The sequence below is a fragment of the Ciconia boyciana genome, chromosome 2, assembly GCF_034638445.1.
Source record: "Ciconia boyciana chromosome 2, ASM3463844v1, whole genome shotgun sequence".
In the NCBI taxonomy this organism is placed as follows: domain Eukaryota; kingdom Metazoa; phylum Chordata; class Aves; order Ciconiiformes; family Ciconiidae; genus Ciconia; species Ciconia boyciana.
The window spans coordinates 103,411,924-103,433,002 of record NC_132935.1 but is presented as its reverse complement, the minus strand read 5'-3'; the positions used below and the strand labels follow the sequence as shown (position 1 = coordinate 103,433,002).

At 41.7% G+C, this 21,079-nt stretch overlaps 1 protein-coding gene across 1 annotated transcript in view; it reads left to right on the top strand.

The window, feature by feature from the left end:
• The window catches only part of CNTNAP2 (contactin associated protein 2), a 1,193,181-nt gene that overhangs the window by 1,153,103 nt on the left and 18,999 nt on the right, over positions 1–21,079 (top strand). The window contains exon 22 of the mRNA XM_072853401.1: positions 16,900–17,130. Within this exon, the coding sequence (XP_072709502.1) occupies positions 16,900–17,130 (231 nt within the window). The remainder of the gene's footprint in view (positions 1–16,899; positions 17,131–21,079) is intronic.

Here is a 21,079-nt window from a genome sequence, read left to right as displayed (position 1 = left end):
AACTTATTCATTTTTTCCATTTATTTGTTACTTATAGAATTCTACAATGTTTCTTCCACTGCTTTTATGAAAAGTGATATCAGGCTAATTATCCAATCGTTAATCATCTCATTTTCTAACATCACATTTTTTAACAATTTTCAATTTTTTGAAAGGACCTAAGGACTGTTCTGGTCTTCTGTAACTACTCCAGTGCTTAAAGGTCTATCGAACGCTGTAGGAACAGTAATCTCTTCAATTTACACCCAGGAGTTCTTAGAGAACACTAACATATAGATCCAAACAAGCATGTATGGTTTAGATTTTATTTGGCATTTTCCTCTGATTAAAAGGAACTGTAACATCCTCATATGATACAAGCATGAAGTCTTAAAAGTGTGGAAACTTGCTCTTTGAGATGCAAGCTATTCTTAAACATACACTTCCATCCATGGATTTCTTCCCGTCTCTCCTCCCTCTTGCTGCCGTTGATTATTTGCCTCGGCTTTGGCCAGTTAGGCTTTTTAAAGCACATACATCACATATTGAACATAATCAGGTTATGATTGTTGGTCCCTAGGCAACCACCATCTTCCACTCCAGTGATTAAGTCATCTTTATTCATCATAATGAAGTCCAAACTAATTACCTTATGTCATAGTCAGTAAAATTTTTAGGAAAAAAATAATTTTGTTTTCAATAATCTAATGATGGTTTACTGGCTGCATGGGATCCCAGCACAAGCATTCCAGATTGAAGTCTCTAGGAAATGAGAATGAGGGAGATTTTTTCCACACACAGCAGACATGCCTATCATCCCCTTTTCATGAACTTTATTAGCATACATGTTGGGACACCTACATTTAACATTATGCTGGTTTGAGTTATTCACCAGCAGAAATCTACCAGTGATATGCTCCTTCCCTACCATCTATCCCAAGCTGTCCTCAGCATTCTGTAGCCAGAAATTAACATTCCTGTCAAGCAAATTGTCTCTCAAGAATGTAATTATAAGTGAGAATTTTCCATTCCCTTTGTTTATATCTCAGATTCAGAGCTTATGAATACAGGCAATTAAAAATTTATTCTGGCAGGGCCTTTTTCTACTAAATTATTATTTTATACTTCCAAGAGGTGGAATAAATACCCTGCACAGAGCTCTGTTCCTCTGCAGCTAAACTGCTTCCAGTACTTGGGCCAACTCATTTAAATGTAGTCTGAATATCTCGAAATTGCAGATTGCCATGCTGAGAGACCTTTCAGCTCTCTCCTAAACTCTGAGTGCCTTCACTACCTATGGTTGAACTACTGCTTGCACAAATTGGATATTGTCTCTGCTAGAATTATTACAAACAACCATTCACTAGTTAGAGATTCCTCATTTACTGATTGTTTTTTTCATTATAAAAATGAGTAGGTTCATGCATTACTTGTGGGGACTGAGGAAGCTCTCTGTGAGTTTTCTATGTCAAATACTCAAACAGACCAGGGTATTGTGTGCCTGTGCAGAACAGGACCCATTTTTATTACATCAAAGCTGACTTGCTTCAGAACAACCAAAGATAATAGACCTCAGTAAAATTATGATGGCAGCTGGTTTACAGGTCTCAGATTGCAGCCTCCTCAGAAATACATAGATTGTATGCACTGTCAATGTCAGTTTTGTTCAATAAAGTCCTCCATTTTACATTCTTGTTTAATAAATCCAAATAGGAAAAAGCCCTTCAGTCAAGTACTTACTGCTGCTGCTCTGTTCTCTCAGAAGAGATCAGTCATGCTGAGTTTCTAGTCAAGAGGTGAGCATCACAGAATTTTAAATATATGATCATTTTATGGTCATTCAGTGAGGAAAGTACCTGCTGGTGCATGCGGTGGTGTTAATGAAATGCTACGGCAAACACTCTTCAAGATACATCCCTACTGATACAGCACAAATAAGAGGGGAGGGGAACAGATTGAATTAAAGGGGCACCTTTTACAAAAGTGCAAATGCTTGCTGTGCCAAAATTAAAAAAAAAAAAAAAAATGATAATTCATACTTGAAACTGTGTTTCCAATGAGGGATCCCCTTTTAACACAAAAAAAGATAGAACAAAAAACCCCCTAAGACTATGTAAGCAGTATTGTATCTCTGGAAATATGGAGAGGAGAAACTACCGCTTCTCTTCTGGAATATATCCAAAAAATATTCTCTCTGAACTGTTGCAGAGATGGTAACCATGGCTGTTTCTCTAGCAGTAAGAGTTGAATGATTCAGCAGTGACCTTGTGAAAGTTTTGCTGTTCGGGACAATTATATAAACATGACAGGATACTGAAATGGTGAGTTGAATTGATGTGGCTAAATGTGACACCACGCTAGCTGTGTAAAGATCTTAGATGAGGTCCTGCTGATGAGTACCATTATCTCTTGTCTGACTTCTGGAGTGACAACTCATAGGTCTTGTGATCCGAGACTCTGGTCCCACGTTTCCTCCATCCTGGTTCCTCTGTGATCAGTTATTCCCATTATGGCACATTTCTGGTCAAGTGCTTAATTTTTTGGCTTTACTCGCTCACTTCTGGCTCCTCGCTAGAGAAAAAGCCAGGCAGACCCATGTAACGATCTGTCCTGTCCAGTGCATTTTGTTGGCTGCAGTGGTACTTTTGGTCTGAGTCAGCGCTGGCAGCCTCTTTCCACCAAAGCTTCCACCAAAGCCATGCAGCATCTGCATCCATGCTGGTGCCGGCACAAAGCACCGGTAGCAGCAGGATGAGCAGCGGATAGCAATGGCCAAGCTCAGCCATCCTGTGTGAGCTGTAGCCTACATTGTTGTTGGCTCTTCAGGGTTTATGTCAATCCCCCAATCGTATCTGCTCCTTCTGTCTTCCTCCCCTCCTCTTCAGCACGAGGGACCCTCTCTCCATTTGGCAGTATGGGAGATGGAGCAGGGGCAAGGGGAGGAAGGTGGTGGTGCAGCTGGGAGAGGAGGAGAGAGCACGGAGGCACTTGTTAGTCTGAGGAGCGGAGCGGAGGGAAGAAAAAGGTGGTCTCATAATCTCTGTGTTAAGAGATGGATATTGTGTTAGTAATTGGCTATTTTAACCCCTGCTTTTTCCAGTGCCCTGTAGGCAGGCTGCCGAGTCTCCATTCTTTCATCTTCAAACTGAGCAAGTGAAGTCGTCTCAGTAATTTTAACTTTTAAAAACCATTCTATGCAGGTTCTTATTTGGCTTCCCTCGCCCTTGTATGCGAGTAAATTAAAAGCAAAAGTATTTGAACTGTACCTTTCAAAACTCATGAAATGCCAGAATAACCTTCAGCTACCTTTTCCCCGAGAACGGCTGCTTAATAGCACCGGCTCTTGATGCTGAGCAGCACCTTCTACAAAGACGATTTCAAAGCTTTAGCGCCCCTTTAGCGCTTAAAAAAAGCGGGTGCTGGTGAGAGAAACGCAAGTGCAGTGCCCGAGCCGGACCTGCGCCTTCCCCCGCCCCTCCGGGGGCTGCGGGCTGCCTGCGACTCGCCGAGGACTTTCGCCCGGCAGCGTGGCGGGGCTCCAGCCGCGCCTGGGGCCCCGGGACCTCCCCGCAGCGGCGCTCCGAGGGCAGGCACCAGCCGCCGCGATCGGCTCCCGCGCTCCCCCCGCCCACTCCCACGCCAGATCCAGTCCGTGTATTTCCGTCTCCACTCCGCCCGACGCGGCGCGCCTGCAGCAGGCAGGTCGGGGGAGGCTGCGCTGCGCTCCGCTCCGCGTTTTCCGCCCGCTCCCCACCGCAGCCCTGCCTTGCGGGGCGCTGCTGCCGCCGCTGCCCCACGGCTCCCGGCCGGGCCGCCCCGAGGGCCCGGAGGGCAGGGCCGGGAAGACGGCAGGTAGCCTGGGGGGGGGGGGGGGGGGGGGAGCGAAGGCTTGCTCTGCGAGGCGGGGGGCACGGCAGCCCGCGGGGCTGCTCCTGCCGGAGCACTCCGGGCGGGGTTGAGGCACTCGTGTGATGAGCTGGCGCCAGTTCTCAGCCTGGAGGGAGGCGGCGAGCGGGCGGGGGGGACGAGGTCTCCGCAGCGTGTGCCGGGTCGCCGGCGTGCTCGGGGCGGGGGGAGCGTCGCTGCCCGCCGCCTGCAAACGAGTCGCCGCTGGCGAAACATGACCGTACGTCTTCTGCCAGAACAAAGCTGCGATGCGTGTGCGAGGCATCCGGGATGCCCGCCTGGTGTTTGGGGTTTCCCGACCTTGTCTTACATGGTTTATCTCTGCGCGGTGTTCAGGTTAAACGGGGGGCTGGGGAGAAGAGAGAGGGGCAGCTCAGAGGGACGAAGGATGGCAATCTGATTTAGATCATCTTCTGACGCTGATGCTGCAACCCACCTGTAAGTTTTTGTTTATTTTTAATACGAACTGGTTGTAAAAGAAGCAAGTTAATAAGCAGTCCTGTTAGACATGTCTGCTTCCTGATCCAGCTGATGTGACACTGAGTGTTTAATCTAATACAAGATTTAAGAAAAAAAGCAAATGACTATTTCTTGTCAGTGTAGCATCTTGAACTAACTTAATGTACTGTTTTAATGTATTTCTATGCTAGAGCAAGCATAACAAGGTGCTATAATTCTAATTTTTTTAACATTTATTTTTACTGCAGCTTGATCAAAGGCTTCGCTGTCCCTCCAAAGAAATCCATTAGGTTTGAGATTAGAAACACCCAAAGCTCCGTTTCAGTATTTGGGTGGGAGCACTTGCTACGGCTTGTTAACAAAGCCATTATACTGCAAATGGCATTGTGCCCTCAGATGCTACTCCAGAATACTGTTCCATGCTTGGATGTGATAATAGTAATGATAAAGCATGTTGGTAGTGCACAGTTTGTTTTAGGCCAGCTGGAAGTGTTCGGTTTACACCATCTAATGAGATGCAAAGGTAGTCACTGAGTTAGTCCTTGCATGTTGTCTGGTCCTGTTCTTCCATCATCCCTCCACACACCCAGCTCTGTGTCTTTTTGTCAAAATGTCTATTATCATTACCTACTGAATAAGACTGTGGATGAGCAAATCATAGAAATTGCAAAAATACGCACACTGAGGATGCCTGGCGTGTAATATTCTGCGTCTGATCTGAAAAGCACTAAAGGTCTGGTTAAGCTATATGTATTAAACCTGAGATTGGCAGGACTGGAAAAGGAAGTGTGCTTCCGTACTGTTTCTCATGGAGTGAAATTTGTTGGCTGGCATCAAACCACACCTATTTCTTTCATCCCCAGTTTATTTGTTGAATGAGGGAGCGTTTTTGGTTTCCAGATCATAGTGTAATGCTTTTACATTTCATTCTTTATGGAATCGTGATTTCCACTGCCTAGAGGTGAAGAGGGTCTTCTGCAGGGCTTTGCCACTCTGACTAAAGTGCATGAAGGCTTCTTTTAAACCAAAGATTGAGAGCTCTCTTTTTAGGTGATTTAGTTGGTCCACCCAAATTTTGATACAGTACAGTTGTGTAGTGGTGGAGGTGTGCAGTGTTTTCCACAACACAACAAGTTGAGACACTCAATTACCTTGCCAGGCTGGGGCCTTAAAATGAGCTGCAGGAGGTCATTTGTCCCATAGTGAGTAGTTCAGCATTGGAACTCACTGGCGTGGGATGCTGTGGAGGCCAGAAGCATTAATGGTTTCTGAAAAGACTGGACACATTCATGGGAGACAGTTCTGCCGGTAGCTAAATATAAAAACCAAGATGCAGCCTTCCTCTCAGAAAGGTTTAAAGCCCATGTTTATGGGAAGCTGAAAAGGTATTCTGGGAAAGGATCATTTTACATACTCCATGCTGTTCTACTACTTGTGAATCATCTACTATCAGTCACCTTTTTTTTTTTGAAGAGAGAACAATGAACTAGATAAGTCATTGATCTATCTAATGTAGCTGTTAAATTTTTATGATAATTTGACATTGTGTATCGAAGAGCAATACTTTTCAGGAGTGAATTTATTGCACATAAGCATGTTCCAGCAGAGGAAATACAAAAGAGTATTTCACATATGCATACTTGTAACAAAGAAAAGAAGCAAAAGCCTTTAGTGTTTCTTGGATCAACCCCATCATTGACTTTGAGATGTAATAGAGACTGTTCAAATATAAATTGCTCAGCTTCAAATTGTGAAGCATACGGTACTGGAAAAAAGGCATAAAAGAAATAGCTTCTAAGAAATGAAATTGGTTCTTTTTCCCTGCACTGTCCTACAGTATTTTTCCAATTGTTAAAATAAATGATGTTTTTCAGTACTACAGCTAGGTTGGTATTGTCTATACAAAAAGTGGATGTTTTGATCCGAGAAAAAATACGTTCCAAATGAAGAAGAAAACAGAATGAAAACGTTGGGAGAAAAATGACCTACTAAGTTATAACATACTCATCCTTGCTGGCATTCTGCTTTTCATTTGCTTGCTATTTTCAGGCTTTTGATAACTGAATTAAAATTGCCACTACTTAGAATGGTCATTGCTTGTTCATAATGTGGCAGTGTGCATATCTTCTGGAAAATGTCAGTTCCCAAAAAACTTACATTGCATTGAAACACACATTACAGTGCATTGAAAACCATCATTGTAGATACAATAGCCATGGATTTCTTTTAAATTAAATAAATAAGAAAAATTATGTGGGACTGATGAAGAAGTTTTATCTTTGTGATACTAACATCCCTAGAAGTGGTTTCTTAACAAACAGATTGCAGATCCTTACATTTTTAATTAAAAGAAACCGCAACCCCAAACTTTTAAGAATACAGACGATTAATATAAGGCATACATGGTATGTGAATAAAAATAATATCTTACTGAAAAATCATTTTCCAGTTTTAGTTGCATACCATGAATCTTCTTCAAATGGTTATTCTAGCTTTTTCACCATGTCCAAGCGAGACAGTAAGATAAGCAAGGGAGGAGGGAGGCAAGAGAGGGAATTTCAGCCTACCTACTCTTTGATGAGACTGCACTTTTATTAAGATATTTGAGTCTGGTGATATAGAACGCAAAGCGTAGTGTGAGGACGTTTGCAGATTGTCATAGAAGGGTACCCATTAAACCACGAAGTAATAATCAGACTGAAATTATATTATTTTAATACAGTTTTTAAGAAAAGCACAATATAACTAAATGCATTGGAGTTTGGCCAAGACACATTATGTTTGGCTACAGGCTGAAAGAGTCTTACTTGATGATTGATTGATTTATTTATTTATTTTCTGGCCTGAAAAGCATTTGCTGAGTTATGTGGCAGCCAGCTTCCATAAGACATAAAAGCACATTTAGGTAAACCATATGAATGAAACTGCCTATTTTTTTTTGCATAGTAATGCTACCTCTGTATATGTGTTTTAAACCCTAAGGGTTGGACCCCTCTAAGGGTTATGAAGGATGCTGTGAAGATGAGTTATCATGAGCATAAATTAGAATGGGCTTATAAATCCTGCTGAAATACAGCGTCCCAGCTAATTCTGAGGATGTTTTGTCTGTGATAATAACTTCTATTTTTTCGTAGTGGTATCTATGATGATAAAATTACTTAGTTATTTTGTCAGTCATTTTGATTTGTTGGGGTTTTTTTAAAGAAATTTCAGCTATATAATTTCTGCTCCTCCCCCATCATCTGCTTCCTCTCACTCTGTTTAGAGCCTGCCTGCAGACAAAAACTAGATCAAACATTTAATTTTTTGTTATGTATAAAACACCTGGTGGTGGCTCTCCTGCTGCTGCCCTCAACCCATGATCCCATTGCTCTTGCATCATGTGAAGAGAATAGAGGATGGGGTAGAAAAAAAAATTGTTCTTGAAGCTGTCAGATACCTCTTATGCAGTTTTGCCTTGAGAACTGCTGATTTCTGCAGCTTGGATTACATCAGTGTGTGCTGAGCACTTTGCTTCTCAATCGAAAGATTTCCATTAGCCCTCAGGAGGGTTTGCAGTCAAGGTACGTGGTACAGCCTGACTGAACGATATTAGTGTCCTATTCTGTCAGCTCATGCTATTGTCTAAGTGGATGGCCTTTCTTTTTAGCTCCCCCTACATTTAGGATTCCTGCTTTAAACAACAGGCTGAGCTTTTTGCCTCTGGTACCTGGGGAGAATGATTAGTCATCTAGAGGAGAAATAAAATGATACACAAATTTATGAAATGACTATATTACCACTCACAGTTGGTTATAAAGGTAATGCACAGAGAGGTCTCTCTTCCCCCAAAATCCATGTGAGTTTTGGTCCCACTGGCACGGAGCTGACTGTTTGCTCCCATTGAGGTTCTGCCCCCAGCTGAACACTTCTCGGGGGCCACTCTTGAGTGGGAACATTTGAAGACTTCTGCCAAAATCAAGACTTCCAGTTGATGTCTGCATGCTGGGTATCATTCCTTGGCAATAAAGGGTCTCTAGAAACTTGGTATTTCTTCTCCTTTTCCCTGATTTTGCATTGTCTCATTACCCTTGGAAGAGCTTTCTTTTTTATCAATGGAAATGTGCCATACGATCTATGCCTCCATTAGTGACCTTTCCAAAGTCATGAGAAGTTTGTGGGGTGTTTAAAAAAACTATTTCATTTTATTTTCATATTTAAAACCAATGCCCATACCTTTTTTACTTAGATCTCAAAACACCTCAAGTGAGACAGATCCCAACTAGAGTGTAGGGGGAATTCTCTATGTCCTACTGAGAGGGAGGGGGAGAGTTTGACATGATGAATATCTGAAGTGACTCACTCAAGGTTATACAGTAAGTCAGTAGCAAAATGTGAAGAAAATACTTGTTTCCTTGAAAGAGTGACGTTCACTTTTACTGTTGGCCTTAGTTTTGTGGTTTTTACAATGCAATTACTAAGAACCTTGCAGCATCAGTTAATTCCCTTTTTGTTAAAAGGCAGTGTGAATTCCTGAATAATAACTGTTGTTGGCTACATATGAAATTTTAAAATGGAAAATTCCAGGAAATCATACATCCGGCATGAAGTCTTGAAACATTCAGTAACTATACCATCAGTACAGAAGAACAGAAAAAAAAATCCAACTCGTTGTTCTCAAACCCTCTTCATTTGTGGCAATGTGAAACCAGGCTGCTGTCAAATAACATTTCCATTTCATAGCATTCTTCACAGTGCCTTTTTTGACTGAGGAGCTGCAGTTCAGCACTGGTCTTTATTATTTCTGCAATAATGGGACTCTGATAGGAGGGCATTTCACATCAGTGATTTACTGGCTCCATTACAGTGTGACCCGAAAGCCGTAACTCCTCTGCCAGGGACTGGGTTTTGGCAGTGCTCCAGGGCTGCAGCGCAGCTTCCAGGCTGGCTCACGTTCTCTGATCCTGTGTATTTTTCACCTAGTTCGATCACTTCCAGCTTGTGCGGAAAGTATCAGGAACGTTTCATAAAGAAATGGCTTTTGTTTGGGCAACGCTGATAAAGCTGCTGCTGCAACTGAAACATGTGCTGAGCTGTTACAGTCTTCATAAGTAATTTTTCTCTTGCTTGCACTGTGGATAAGGCCATTTCTTAAGTGTCAGTCAGCGAATGAAAGCAGTGTTTGCTGTGCAACACTATCGGTTGGCACTGCTGGGTTAATGTTATTTCCTTTGGTTTCTGACACAGTGCTTCATACACCACAAATAGCATCTTCTCCATGTTTCAGTGGGTGGTCAGTGAGTTTGTCAGTCTAGACATAAACTGTCTAAACAAAATTATTGCATACAAGCTATAATTTCTTAGAAAAGAAAACCAGAAAAGTTACAATAAGTAACATCAAGTTACAAAGAAAAAGTTAAAATAGCCACGGAAGGACCACGTCACACAGTAGGGCCATACTGTGGGCAGTACCTGAAGGCTCTGGAAAGCAATCAGGTGTAGGCATGTCTGAAGGCATCTGACTTTGGGATCTGATCAGGGGTCCAGGGCGAAGGGAACAGCAAGTCTCGCACATGTGCCAGAAGAGGGGTTGCAGGACGGCTGTCCCAGCCCCATGGGGGCTGGAGGCCACCCCACAGCTATTCGCCAGATTTACTCCATCCCTGCAGGCCCCTGGGCAGCATAAACATGTTAGTGTGACGGGAAAGAGACATGTGAGGAGGCGTCCAGGTACCACCTGGCCCTCACAGACCTGTGGACTGAAAAAAGCGTGTCTGCTACATGGGATTTGAACTTTTGCATAAAGAGCAGTAAGTAGTCATTTGCACTTGGGTCCTGTGAAGCTCAGGTCCCCATTCTCAGGGGTCGCTTGCACCTTCACTGCCCCCAGCACCCCTGTAACAAGTTCTCCATAAATGAGCATTTTGTTCCACTGGTACTAATGTCCAGAGAGTAGCATGCACTAGCTCAGTTTTGAGTAATGGACAATTTTGTTGTCCATTACTGTTGTTTTATACTCAGTTTGTACCACGTACTGAATTTTAATTCACGGACTGAAATTAAAAGCCAGGGAAGTTTGAGGGCCATGGAAAGTCTTTACAGTGCCTTAGTTCAGTGCCCATACATGCCTTGCAGTTTTACATTAACTACAGCTCATTAAACATTATTCTGGGAGTTTAGCTTCTTTGCTTCGTACTGCAGGTGTTTAGCATATCTGATATGACACATGGTATCTACACAGTTAAGTGGTATTGCTATGCTTTTTTATAGAAGTTGCTGATCTTAGGACAGAGAAGATATAAACAGCCAGTAAGCAAACAGGTGCTGGATCTTCATACTGGAGGATGTTCATCAGAAGACCCAGGAGATGTGTCAGAATGTAATTTTCCCTTTGTCTGGTGCTGTCCTCCTTTTGGGTGTATATAGTAGTTGCTCCTGACATGGACTTTTTAGCCCTGTGGCTTTGGTCTAGCAGTTGGGGTCAGCCACCCCAGATAGGTTCTCCCTATGACTGTGTACTGTATGTGATTCAAGCTAATTTATTTATTCTCTGATTTTTTTTTATACCACGCCAGTCCTCAAGTATTGGCATGTGCCAGGGTTTGATGTTGCATTGAACTGCTCACCTCGTTATCAAATACTGCAAATAAGAGAAAGGACTTTAGTAATCTCGGTGGACTGTGACTTCTTGAAATCAATAGCTTCCTTTCAGCGGAGTTTAAACTGCTTTCTATTATGTGGAGCCTGAAGCAGTAACAGAGAGATGCTTAAGATGCCAATTGGGCTGATCTTTGAGCAGCGGGTAATGTAACAAGATATCTTTCTGAGTACAGGGGACAAGAGAGCACATGGTGCTTTATGTTGAAGAGAAAATCTGTTGCTAAGGTTGACCCAAAAGCAATTAGTGGTTCATTTAATTGAATCGGTGAATTCACCTGTGCAGTCTATTAAAATACTGCATAGAGATAATTTAGGATCAATTTAGTACAGCTAGCTGAAGGATTATAGAGATTTATAATGGATTACCTTCTATCTACCTGCCGAGTGGATGCTTAATCTTAAGTGAAATAGCAGAGCATCCTGGTAGTTCAGCCAGAAATACCGCCCTGTGGCAAAGCTGGACTTCTCCCACTACTGACATGGCTACTCTCTTTCCAGAATCATTAAGCTGTTGTATTTCTGGGCGTAAATGGGCACATATAAATAGGTCATTGTCCTAAATCCAAGCAGCTGGATTTTTCACCATTTTCAAAGCAAAACTCAAATGATGTCTTGTGTAAATTGTGTAAGAAATAGTCTTTAGTAAATTGAACTGAAAGGGCTTTGGTTGTGCTGCTGAGACTTTCCTTTGTTTAAAAGGCATCTTCTGTCACAACCAAAATCACTCCAGTATATAGTGCTTTTCTTCTCCCTGCACCGCTATGTGCTACTTCGGGCAGAGCTTTCCCACTATCAAAGAAGAGCTAGATGGCTATAACATTTACTGAGAGCCTTGCTGTGCTAGAAGTACCCTTAGCTATGCCTTATTTCTGCTTTGAAGGGCATCACTGGAAAACTCCAAGGGAATTCGTAACAGGATATTTATTACATACATTGTTGTGCGTACCCACAAACTGTACTTCAAGTTCTGTTACATTTCCTTCCTAATGGAACATAATTCACAATAAATAGATGCCTTGATCCTCTCTGTATGTATTGAACACTGTGCAAGGTTCAGAATTTATTACAACTTTCTGTATTGATCTGCATTCCAGAGTCCTATAAAGAAAAAAAAATGTACAGATCAGCTAGAATAGAAAAGATACTCAGCAAAGATATTCAGCATGTATGTTTAATAAAATCAGGTTTTGTAGGTTTACAAAGTTTTGCAGCGGGTATGTTTCCCTCTTCCCTCACGGCTGACTCTCTCTCCTCTCCCCCTTTCTGAGGTCAGTGTAAAACACAATCCAAGGCCATCTTTCAACATCTGGCATGACTATACTGGTATGGCACAGTACTGTGCTGGATTGTATAGCTTTGTGCTGCAGAGCCTTGTGTACGTGCAAATCATTCTAGGATCCTCACATGGGGAACTTTACATAAATAGAAAGCATTTCTGTTTCATGTATAAAAACCTGCTCAGGGCTGTGGGACCAAACACATCTTCTTTTTTTCTGCTAAATTAGGCTGTCGTTTTTCTCTAGTCTTTCTAAGTGATGCTACAAGAATGTATAAAAAATAAATGGTAGAATTAAGCGGACCTAGACCTCTCCAGCAGTGCGATAACCTTTTGAGCTATTAGAAGCACCATGGCCCTCTGAGCTACTCTATAAATCTTTTACTGTTAGATACGGAAAGTAGAGAAAGGAGAGAAAGAGTAGATAAAAACTATATTTGGCAATGCGTCTGCTTCTACAAGTAGCTCATCAGATGCATGCTAACTAGGTCAACTTTGGTAATAATCTGAACCAAACTGTTTATTTGTTTGTCTTGTAATAGTGCCTAGGCAGGAGCCACAACTCTGCATCTACAGGTAATGTAGTAAGGGCAAAAAGGCTTAAAAACCAGAAAACCTAATTATACTGATCAGTATTGCTATGTGCTATTTATACGTTTGTTACTTATGCACACGTCCAGCCACAATTTTTTCCTCGATACGATTTATTTTTGCTTGTTTTCTTCCAGATTCATAGAATAATGAATTTCAACTTGTTGGGTACTATTAATGGTGCCTTTTGTCATAAGCATGCTTGAAAACAGATGTTCTTCACCTCTTTTCACCTAGGTGGAAAAGAGCTTCTTCAGTAGTAGCACATAATTTTCAATAGAGAAATAGTATTATTTTAATCACTATGTGGTACGTTTCTGCCACAACTGTGGGAAATAAGCCCTGAAATCAAAACGAGTAACTGAGGATTAAATTCCTATATCTTTTTACTGTTAAAGAAGTAAAAAACTGTAAATAACAAGTAATTGATGTTAAGTATATCTTCAGTGAATGAAAACTCACAAGACATGGGGCAACATCTGTGTGGTTCTTAGTATACTGTGTACTAGTTATATACATTTTTTAAATGTTTAAGTAATCTGTTTAAGTAAACTTCTGTGGTTATTGTGTGAATGTTCAGTGTTAAGGATTTCTATACTGCAGTGCATCTGTGCTAGAATGGATTCACCTGAATGGTCTCTGTCTTGTTGTTATGGTCTTCATCTCAAGTCAGCAGGTTATGTGGTCAAGGGAGGAAATGGTTAAAACCAGCTGAAGTTAAAAAAGGCCTATCAGTGGTATTTTTGGAAGTCCTTCATTACAGAAATGCTTGTGGGTAGGGTGCCAGCAGAAGATTGCTGCATCAGATCTGAAAGCAATAATACTAATGTTGCTATTAGGTAATGCTAATACTATATACTATAATATTTATATGACTTTGCACTAGCTTATGTGCTGAAAATTAGAACAATGCAAAGTAGTTGCATTGTACATGTCCCTTTTTTAAATAATGTGATGGTTGTCATCTTCTTTTATTTTTCTCCCCTCTTTGTTATAGGGAGAAAATTTAATTTTAGTCATGACAACAAAGGCGTATTTCATTATATAATCATTACACTCTCCAGGGATGGGTTTATAGCAGGCTCAAATACACAGGGAGGCAAAGTGTAATGGCCTAACATCAGAGAGCATCGGTGTGCTGAGCCCCACAGGACGCGCACAGGAAGAAACGTGTTCACAGTCATAGAAGTTGATCCATCTTGTTTTAGCACTGATGTGATGCGAGCTGGTGGTAAATTTGCATGAGATGACTTGCACAGCCATCATTTGTGAAATGTTTTAAACAAAAATGCAGGTCTTCAGCAAGGTGCTTTGTTAGGGTTTTTTTGGTTTTTTTCTTTAATTCTTTCAGAATGTAGTATCCATCACTTATTATTCACAGAGTTAGAGAAGAATGGTGCTGAAGCTGCTAAAGTAGCACAATCATATTCATGGATTTTTGTTCTTGTCATTCAGGATTGTGAGTGGGAGGCTATTAGCATTGCTCCATGAAGTTCCACAGAATATATACAAATGTGAATATGTACAAAGGTAATCACTAAACTGTTATTGACAGTGGTTACAGAGTTTGAAGAGAAATATGGTCTTCTAATTGTTCCTTAGATTATAAGGATTACTCAAAATTGCAGCTATTCACTGAATATACCATGAATATTTTATTGAAGTAAGAGACAGTGGATATTGAGGTCAGATAGGAACCTTGTCTGAGCGATATGGTCTACAACTAGCATTCAGAGGCATGAACTCTGGCTTTTGTGCAGCTTTTCTACTAACTGTGGAAAGTGTGCATGCATGTGTGAGTTTTTTTACTTACTATCAAATTTTTGAAGGAGATTATGCTAACTAACTGGTCAAGATACATTTTTAAAGGAAAGCTGGATGAAAGACCCACGTGACTAATACAATTATTTTAATGCATTTAAGCTAGTCTCTAGCTGAGTCCTGAGCATGTTTCCACTTTGTCACAGGTGGACAGTCGCTGCTCACTGCCAGCTTGTGAAATGTGGCTGTAATATTAATACAGGCTGGCTAAGTACTAGCAGAGAAAGGACGTTCTCAAATGAGAAGGAAAAGGGAAGATGGGGGGAGTAGAAAATCTGTTCTTGTACAGTGGATCACATAAGGATCTGTGAGAACATAAGTTCTGTGTGAAGACCAAGAAGTTGTTTTAATCGTGCTCAAGATTTGTACAGTTTCCACCAGTTTTCCCCCACTTCACGTTTAACATGTAAACCCAAAAAATAAAGTGTACCTGAAATGCACTGCCTGGTTTGTAGCCTTGAAACTCCTTGTATGTATTCCTGATGCAAAACCCTCAGTACTCTTAGGAATAGCACTGACTTATGTATCATGATAGTTTTTAGGGAGCCCAGTCAGCAGCTCAGACCTTATGTAATTGATCCTGGTTTGGTTAGAACTGAACACAGTCTCATGCAAAAGGTTAGTAATGCATTTTCTAATAATTCTGGTTTGATTTTTTTTTTTTTTTTTTGGTAGTAAAACTCAAACCCAGATGTTCTTTGGTTCCCAGCTCTTCCCCAAACTCTTACAATAAAACTCTTTCCCACTTTCTCCTCACACCTCTCAGGAGAACCCTCTCTGTCCCATCTCTGTTTTCCTTTCTTTCTTTTTTACGACACAATCCTGTGTTTTACAGATGTCTTTTTTTTCCAGAAACACCATTTTTCAAACCCTTATCATTGTTCTTATCTGAAAAGGTTGCTTTTGAACAACCTGAGGCTGCTCCCTGTTCTGTGTTCCTGGGATACCATCTTGCTTTGCTCAGCTCAGTACGACTTTTTCCACTGACTTCAAGGGCCAGACGTTAACTCCTGTCCCTGCCAACCCAGGGGAAGGCGGTTTGAAGTGTCTCAGCGCCTCCGGAGCAATACTCCGTGGTACAGCACAAACGTGATGCTGCCATGTGTCCTTTTCATTCACTCCGTGCTACCATAGAAGAAAGGAAGCCAAATTCCTCACTGCCATGTAAATATTATATTAGACACTGCAGTGAGGCTTTGAAATGTTAATACCCCCTCTAACGCAGCCAGCTGACAGAGAGTGCCGGTTTTGTTTCCGTGTGACTCAAGCCGTCGCAACAGGTCCTGGCAGAATTAAAACAGCTGTGAACGGCCTGCAGGTTCCTGGGTAGTAAGGGCATGTGCCGCATCTTACGGCTACTGTTTTGGGATTTTAACTGGTGTTTTAGAAAGGAGAAAGCTACTTGGGGGGTGACTTTGAGGGACGGCGGCTGTTTTAGAGAGCAACAGTGGGGCCCCGTGCTCTGCTCATGGATGCCAGCTGCCAGCTTGCCTGTCAGCCCACAGCAGCGAGGCGTAAAATGGCTGACTTGCAGCAGGCTCTCAGCCGACACAGGCCCGGTTGTGGAGGTGTGGGAGCACACACACTGCTCCTCAGCCTGCAGCGGGGTGGAGGGGCTCCTGCCACCTCTCAGCACTGCGGGGGAAGGAAGGAGGCTGGAGAGGGGCAATTTTCCACCTCAGGCCAGAGGGATATTTGGTCCCCTGGCGAAGGGAAACTTGGTCTCCTGGTGAAGGGACACATGGTCTCCTGGCAAGGAGACAGGAGGGGGACGGGAGTGAACAGGAGTGGTCCTGGCCCACTGAGAGGGGCTAGAGGGTGACGGGCCAGGGTGAAGGAAGGGGCATCTCTTGCAGCAGCAGCTTCAGCTGGGAGGAGAGACCCTGGTGATGACTGTCCCTCTACCTTCTCTTTTGCCACCTCTTCTTGGGGAAAAGATTTTTTTTCCTGGCCTTTTGTTCTCTGATGACTCCTTCATGCCGGCCTTTCATTTTAATGATAGCATAGCAGTGAAACCGAGTCACATCAAGGCCTGAAGGTTTCCAGCTTTAATCTGTAATGAAATGTAAAGAAGCCTGGCAGGGACTGACACGTTCTCAGTCTCCTGAGAGAGGGACTTGGGAACTGAGCTCTGGGAATCAAGTGGTCAGACCAACCGTGCTTTCCAAAGCAATTAATTGTTTTGATTAATCTTTTTTTTTTTTTTTCCCCTCCTTAATTTCCCATAGAAATTGGGAAGATTGACCAAGATATATATAAATACAACACCCCAGGATTTACTGGCTGCCTATCGAGAGTACAGTTCAACCAGATTGCTCCACTCAAAGCAGCTCTGAGACCTACCAACGCCTCCTCTCACGTCCACATCCAAGGAGAACTGGTGGAATCCAACTGCGGAGCATCTCCACTCACCATCCCACCAATGTCGGCCGCTACCGACCCGTGGCACTTAGACTCGGGTAAGCTGGGGTTCATGCCACATTAGCTCAGTGGAGCAGTTCAGAGAAGAAATACGTCCACCTTCCTCTGTAAGGAAAAACAAAACTGAGTGGATGTGATTGATAGATGACTGTAGGACTATAATCATGGTAGGAAATGCAAAGCTGGAATGACAGAGATTTGCCACCACTTCTAAATGCAGTTACAGGGTATTTTCTTTGCCTTTTTTTAATATTGTGCTTTATTTTTCTTTTCCATAAGTCTTGCACTGTTTGAATGTTGAGTTTTGACCTACCTGCTGTTGATAGCACTTTCTCTGTAGTATGGGGTATGTAGTCAGCAAAAGGTTGCAAGTACAGATAAATAAGGTACAGTAGCATTTCTTATGCTATATTCCTAAGAAGCGAGTATATTGTAGTCAGCTTCATACAAAAAAAGTAAATCTAATTTTAGGCATAAATATATTTATATAAAGTGCTGATTTGTTTTCTGAAATGTCTGCTTTCCTCAGGCCATGTTTAATGGGAAATCCCATTAGGTATGATGGCATTCATCTCTTGCTGAAAATGCTGGAAAGCCAAAACAATTTGCTGATCCCAGCAATCTCATCCTGCTTTGTGACTGACAGTCTTTGAAAGTATACATTGTGCCTAACTTTAGAGGGGTTTTTTCTCTCTTGCTTTTTGAGAAAAAAAAAAATTGTTGCCTTTAGATTTATAGGGTTGGGTGTACGTTGACCCCTCTCTTGTGTTTTATCCTCATTCTGATTTCACTTGTAGCAGTGTAAATTAGAACCTGTCCTGGCAAAGCTGATGGGTTTACAGTGGTATAAAATTAAAATGCTAGAGGAAAAACTGGGTCCATAATGATTTTGATATCGATTAGTCTTTGCCTATTGTGTTTGGGGATGCACCCATCTGCCAGTTTTTATATGAGACAGGACAGGTATATATGTCTGTCTTAGAAGTATAGGCCAAGGTCATACCTTTGGGGTTTGGATTTTCTTTTTTTTCTTGCAATGTCAAGGAAGTCCTTGCATCATCTCCTTTCAGCTCTTCTTCAGTAGAGAAATGGGGCAGATGTTTGTAAGGAGAGGCAGGTATTCCAGGGCTGAGGGTCCCAAACATTGATACAAGCAGTATCATGCTCTAAAACCTGTCATTTCCTCCTTGCTGCCATGCCATTGTAAGATTTCAGTATGTCTCTTCCCTGTTTATAACATGCAAACTCCTACTTGCATTTTTTCATCATGAATTAGTAGTCGCTTTCTTCTCTGAAATTATTAGGTCAGTTTGTACCTGAAGTTTATGTTCTGTGCTCCTCTTTCTATAAAAGCACATTTCCTGAAGGATACCTTACTGGCTCATGCCTTTAAAAAGTGTGCAATAAACTTCTTGAGGATGCACTGCTGCTGTGAATCTTGTGCAGCTAATGGGTTTTGGTTGTTAATTTTGGTTGGTTTCTTTTTCCTACACTTAATTTGACTGCAAGCTAGTAAAAGACTATGGTGGGATTTACTCAAGATATTTGAACTGTTCCTAATAGCTCCTGCTGTTAAAAGAAGGAGGTCCTGTTTGTCCTTGCCACGTGCTACTATGCTTGTCCTTGTGTTGGCTCAGTCTTGTCTTGAAAACTTTTGCTGAGTTGATTCAACTTTTTTGACCTGACAGATTACAAATTTATATATTTTCTTCTGGATTAATTGTAGTACTTGGTAATGGAGCCAGCTTGAAGGATACCAGGGAACATACAGCATGCAATTAGGTTAGCTCAAGCTGTCTGTTAACTTCTGCCCACTAAAAAAAATCTCATTGCCATAGCCAGACTTGACTTGACTGTTTCAAGTCATGGGCAGACAGAGTGCAAGTGACCCACCTTCATTTTTGGTGATGATAAGCTTTAGTAAGACTGGGAGCTAGGGACCTCTCCTCCTGTCCTCTCCAGTGCTCTGCAGCAGTAGAGGGAAACGATCATATTGCTTTAAAGGCTTCTAGTGAGGGACTGTTGTACACTGAAGGGAGCAACAATGTCAGATAAGTTACGGTAGAAAGAAATTTCACAGCAAGGGAGTGGTGTTTCACCGGGGCAGGAGTGAAAGGACATTCAGGTGTGGGTGAACAATTCCTGACTGTCACTCTGGGTGACATTTCCATGATACCGCGGAAGGTATCGCAGCAACTCATTTATGGGTATCAGGTAAGAACAACTCAGTCTTTGTAAAAGTATCTCTGGTGGTCTGACACAGCTAGCTCTGTTTCAGTCTCAGGAAAAATATATACTGTAGATTGTGTAACCTTGCACATGGATCATCTTGATGACTGGTAAATGAAAATGCTTGGGTTTAGTGTCACTTTGCATTAGCAAATTGGCAGTTTTCACTGCGGATTTTTTTGTTTCCCAAACCCTACTAGAAGACTTTCTAACACAAATTGTGTTGAAAGAGAAAATGGAAGAATGAGAGGTATAAGTAGTGGTTCCCATTGGCTCCAGAGCTGGAATAGTCTCGGTACTCTCAGTGTGAATTTACTCCTTCACTAAAGCAGCTGAAGGGGCGAAGACAAAAAGCTCTTTTGAAATTCACAGAAACAGTTGTAGTGGTACTAAAGCAAAAGCCACACACCGTCTGCCGCAAAGAAATGGTTGCAAAGAACATGGCTTTGAAAGCAGCAGTTACTATGTACAGGGTTTCTCATTCAAACATGTTTCTATCTGTAATTTTTATTGTTATGTCACCTATTTCATTTTAAATAGATCTTAACAAAACATGAGAGTTGAGGATGGGTGGTTTGTAGTGAAAAGAAAAAATCAGGAAAAATTTTGTGGCAAGTACTATATGGTTTAACTCTCATTCAGTGACATCCTCTGCACTCATCCTAATTCATATTTTGTGTTAAGTGTAGATTTGTAGCTTTGCTTCTCAAATACTGTGGAATTGAATGTTGAGGACTGAAAAATGTAGGAGGGGATCAAAGATAAGTGTCTAAATAGGACAGATACACCAGACGGCAAATGTAATGATCCTTTCACCTCTAAACTGCAAGTGCTGGATCAGACCTTACGGATAATTACTAGATGTTAAGCAGGTTCTGCCTGACGGGTGACCTACATGAAATGTTTGCCTTAAACTCTTCTATGTAGTTACTGCGTGGACACCTCCTGCTAGCTGCAAAACATTTCGGATGCCCTAACAGAGAGGCTGAAGGGAAAATCATAAAGACACACATCAGTCACTTGCAGTTGACCCTTAGAGACAAGTGCAGGGATTTATCAATAAGAAACCTTGTTGATTTGCTCCCCAGACAAATGGGCCATACAGCTTCTCGATTCATTGTCTTGCACTTTCTATTAGCCTTGAATTCACATATATTTCATATTTACAGTAGTAGTTCTTTTTAAATTTCTTTGTCATTGTAAAAATGCCACTTCCCTCCCTCCCTCCCCATCCCTGGCTGGCATTTTCCCATGCTATTGGGACATTATCTTAAACCATTATCTTGTTCAGCTTGTGAGTATTCTTACAATGCATAGTCTTTTCCTGTTGCTATGGTGATTCTTTCTTGGTGGTGATGAAGCGCAGGAATTCAACAAGTCATTCTTTTCTAGAATGTGACTTCCTGGTGATTTAAAAAAAAAAAGTCAATAATCAAACCTAAGCAGATCATCAATATAGTTCCCTTCCTGTTTTCCTCCCATCTGTATTATCTCAGTTCATGTCAGACAATCCAATTTGCCTTGGTTACACCAAAAGGAGTGTAGAAAGGAGGCAAAAAAGAGCCTGATCAACAACCATGTTCTTTAAAAATGACATGTCCTACTTTTACATGTTGTCTAAACCCAGTAAATTACCTGTCTGGCATACATTTCAAAACAAAAGTTATAATTGCATGCCTTTAGTTATATTAACATGCATTTTAATATCTGTTACTGCAGCATATGTAAAAAAAAAAAGCTAATCACCAAGGGGTTTTT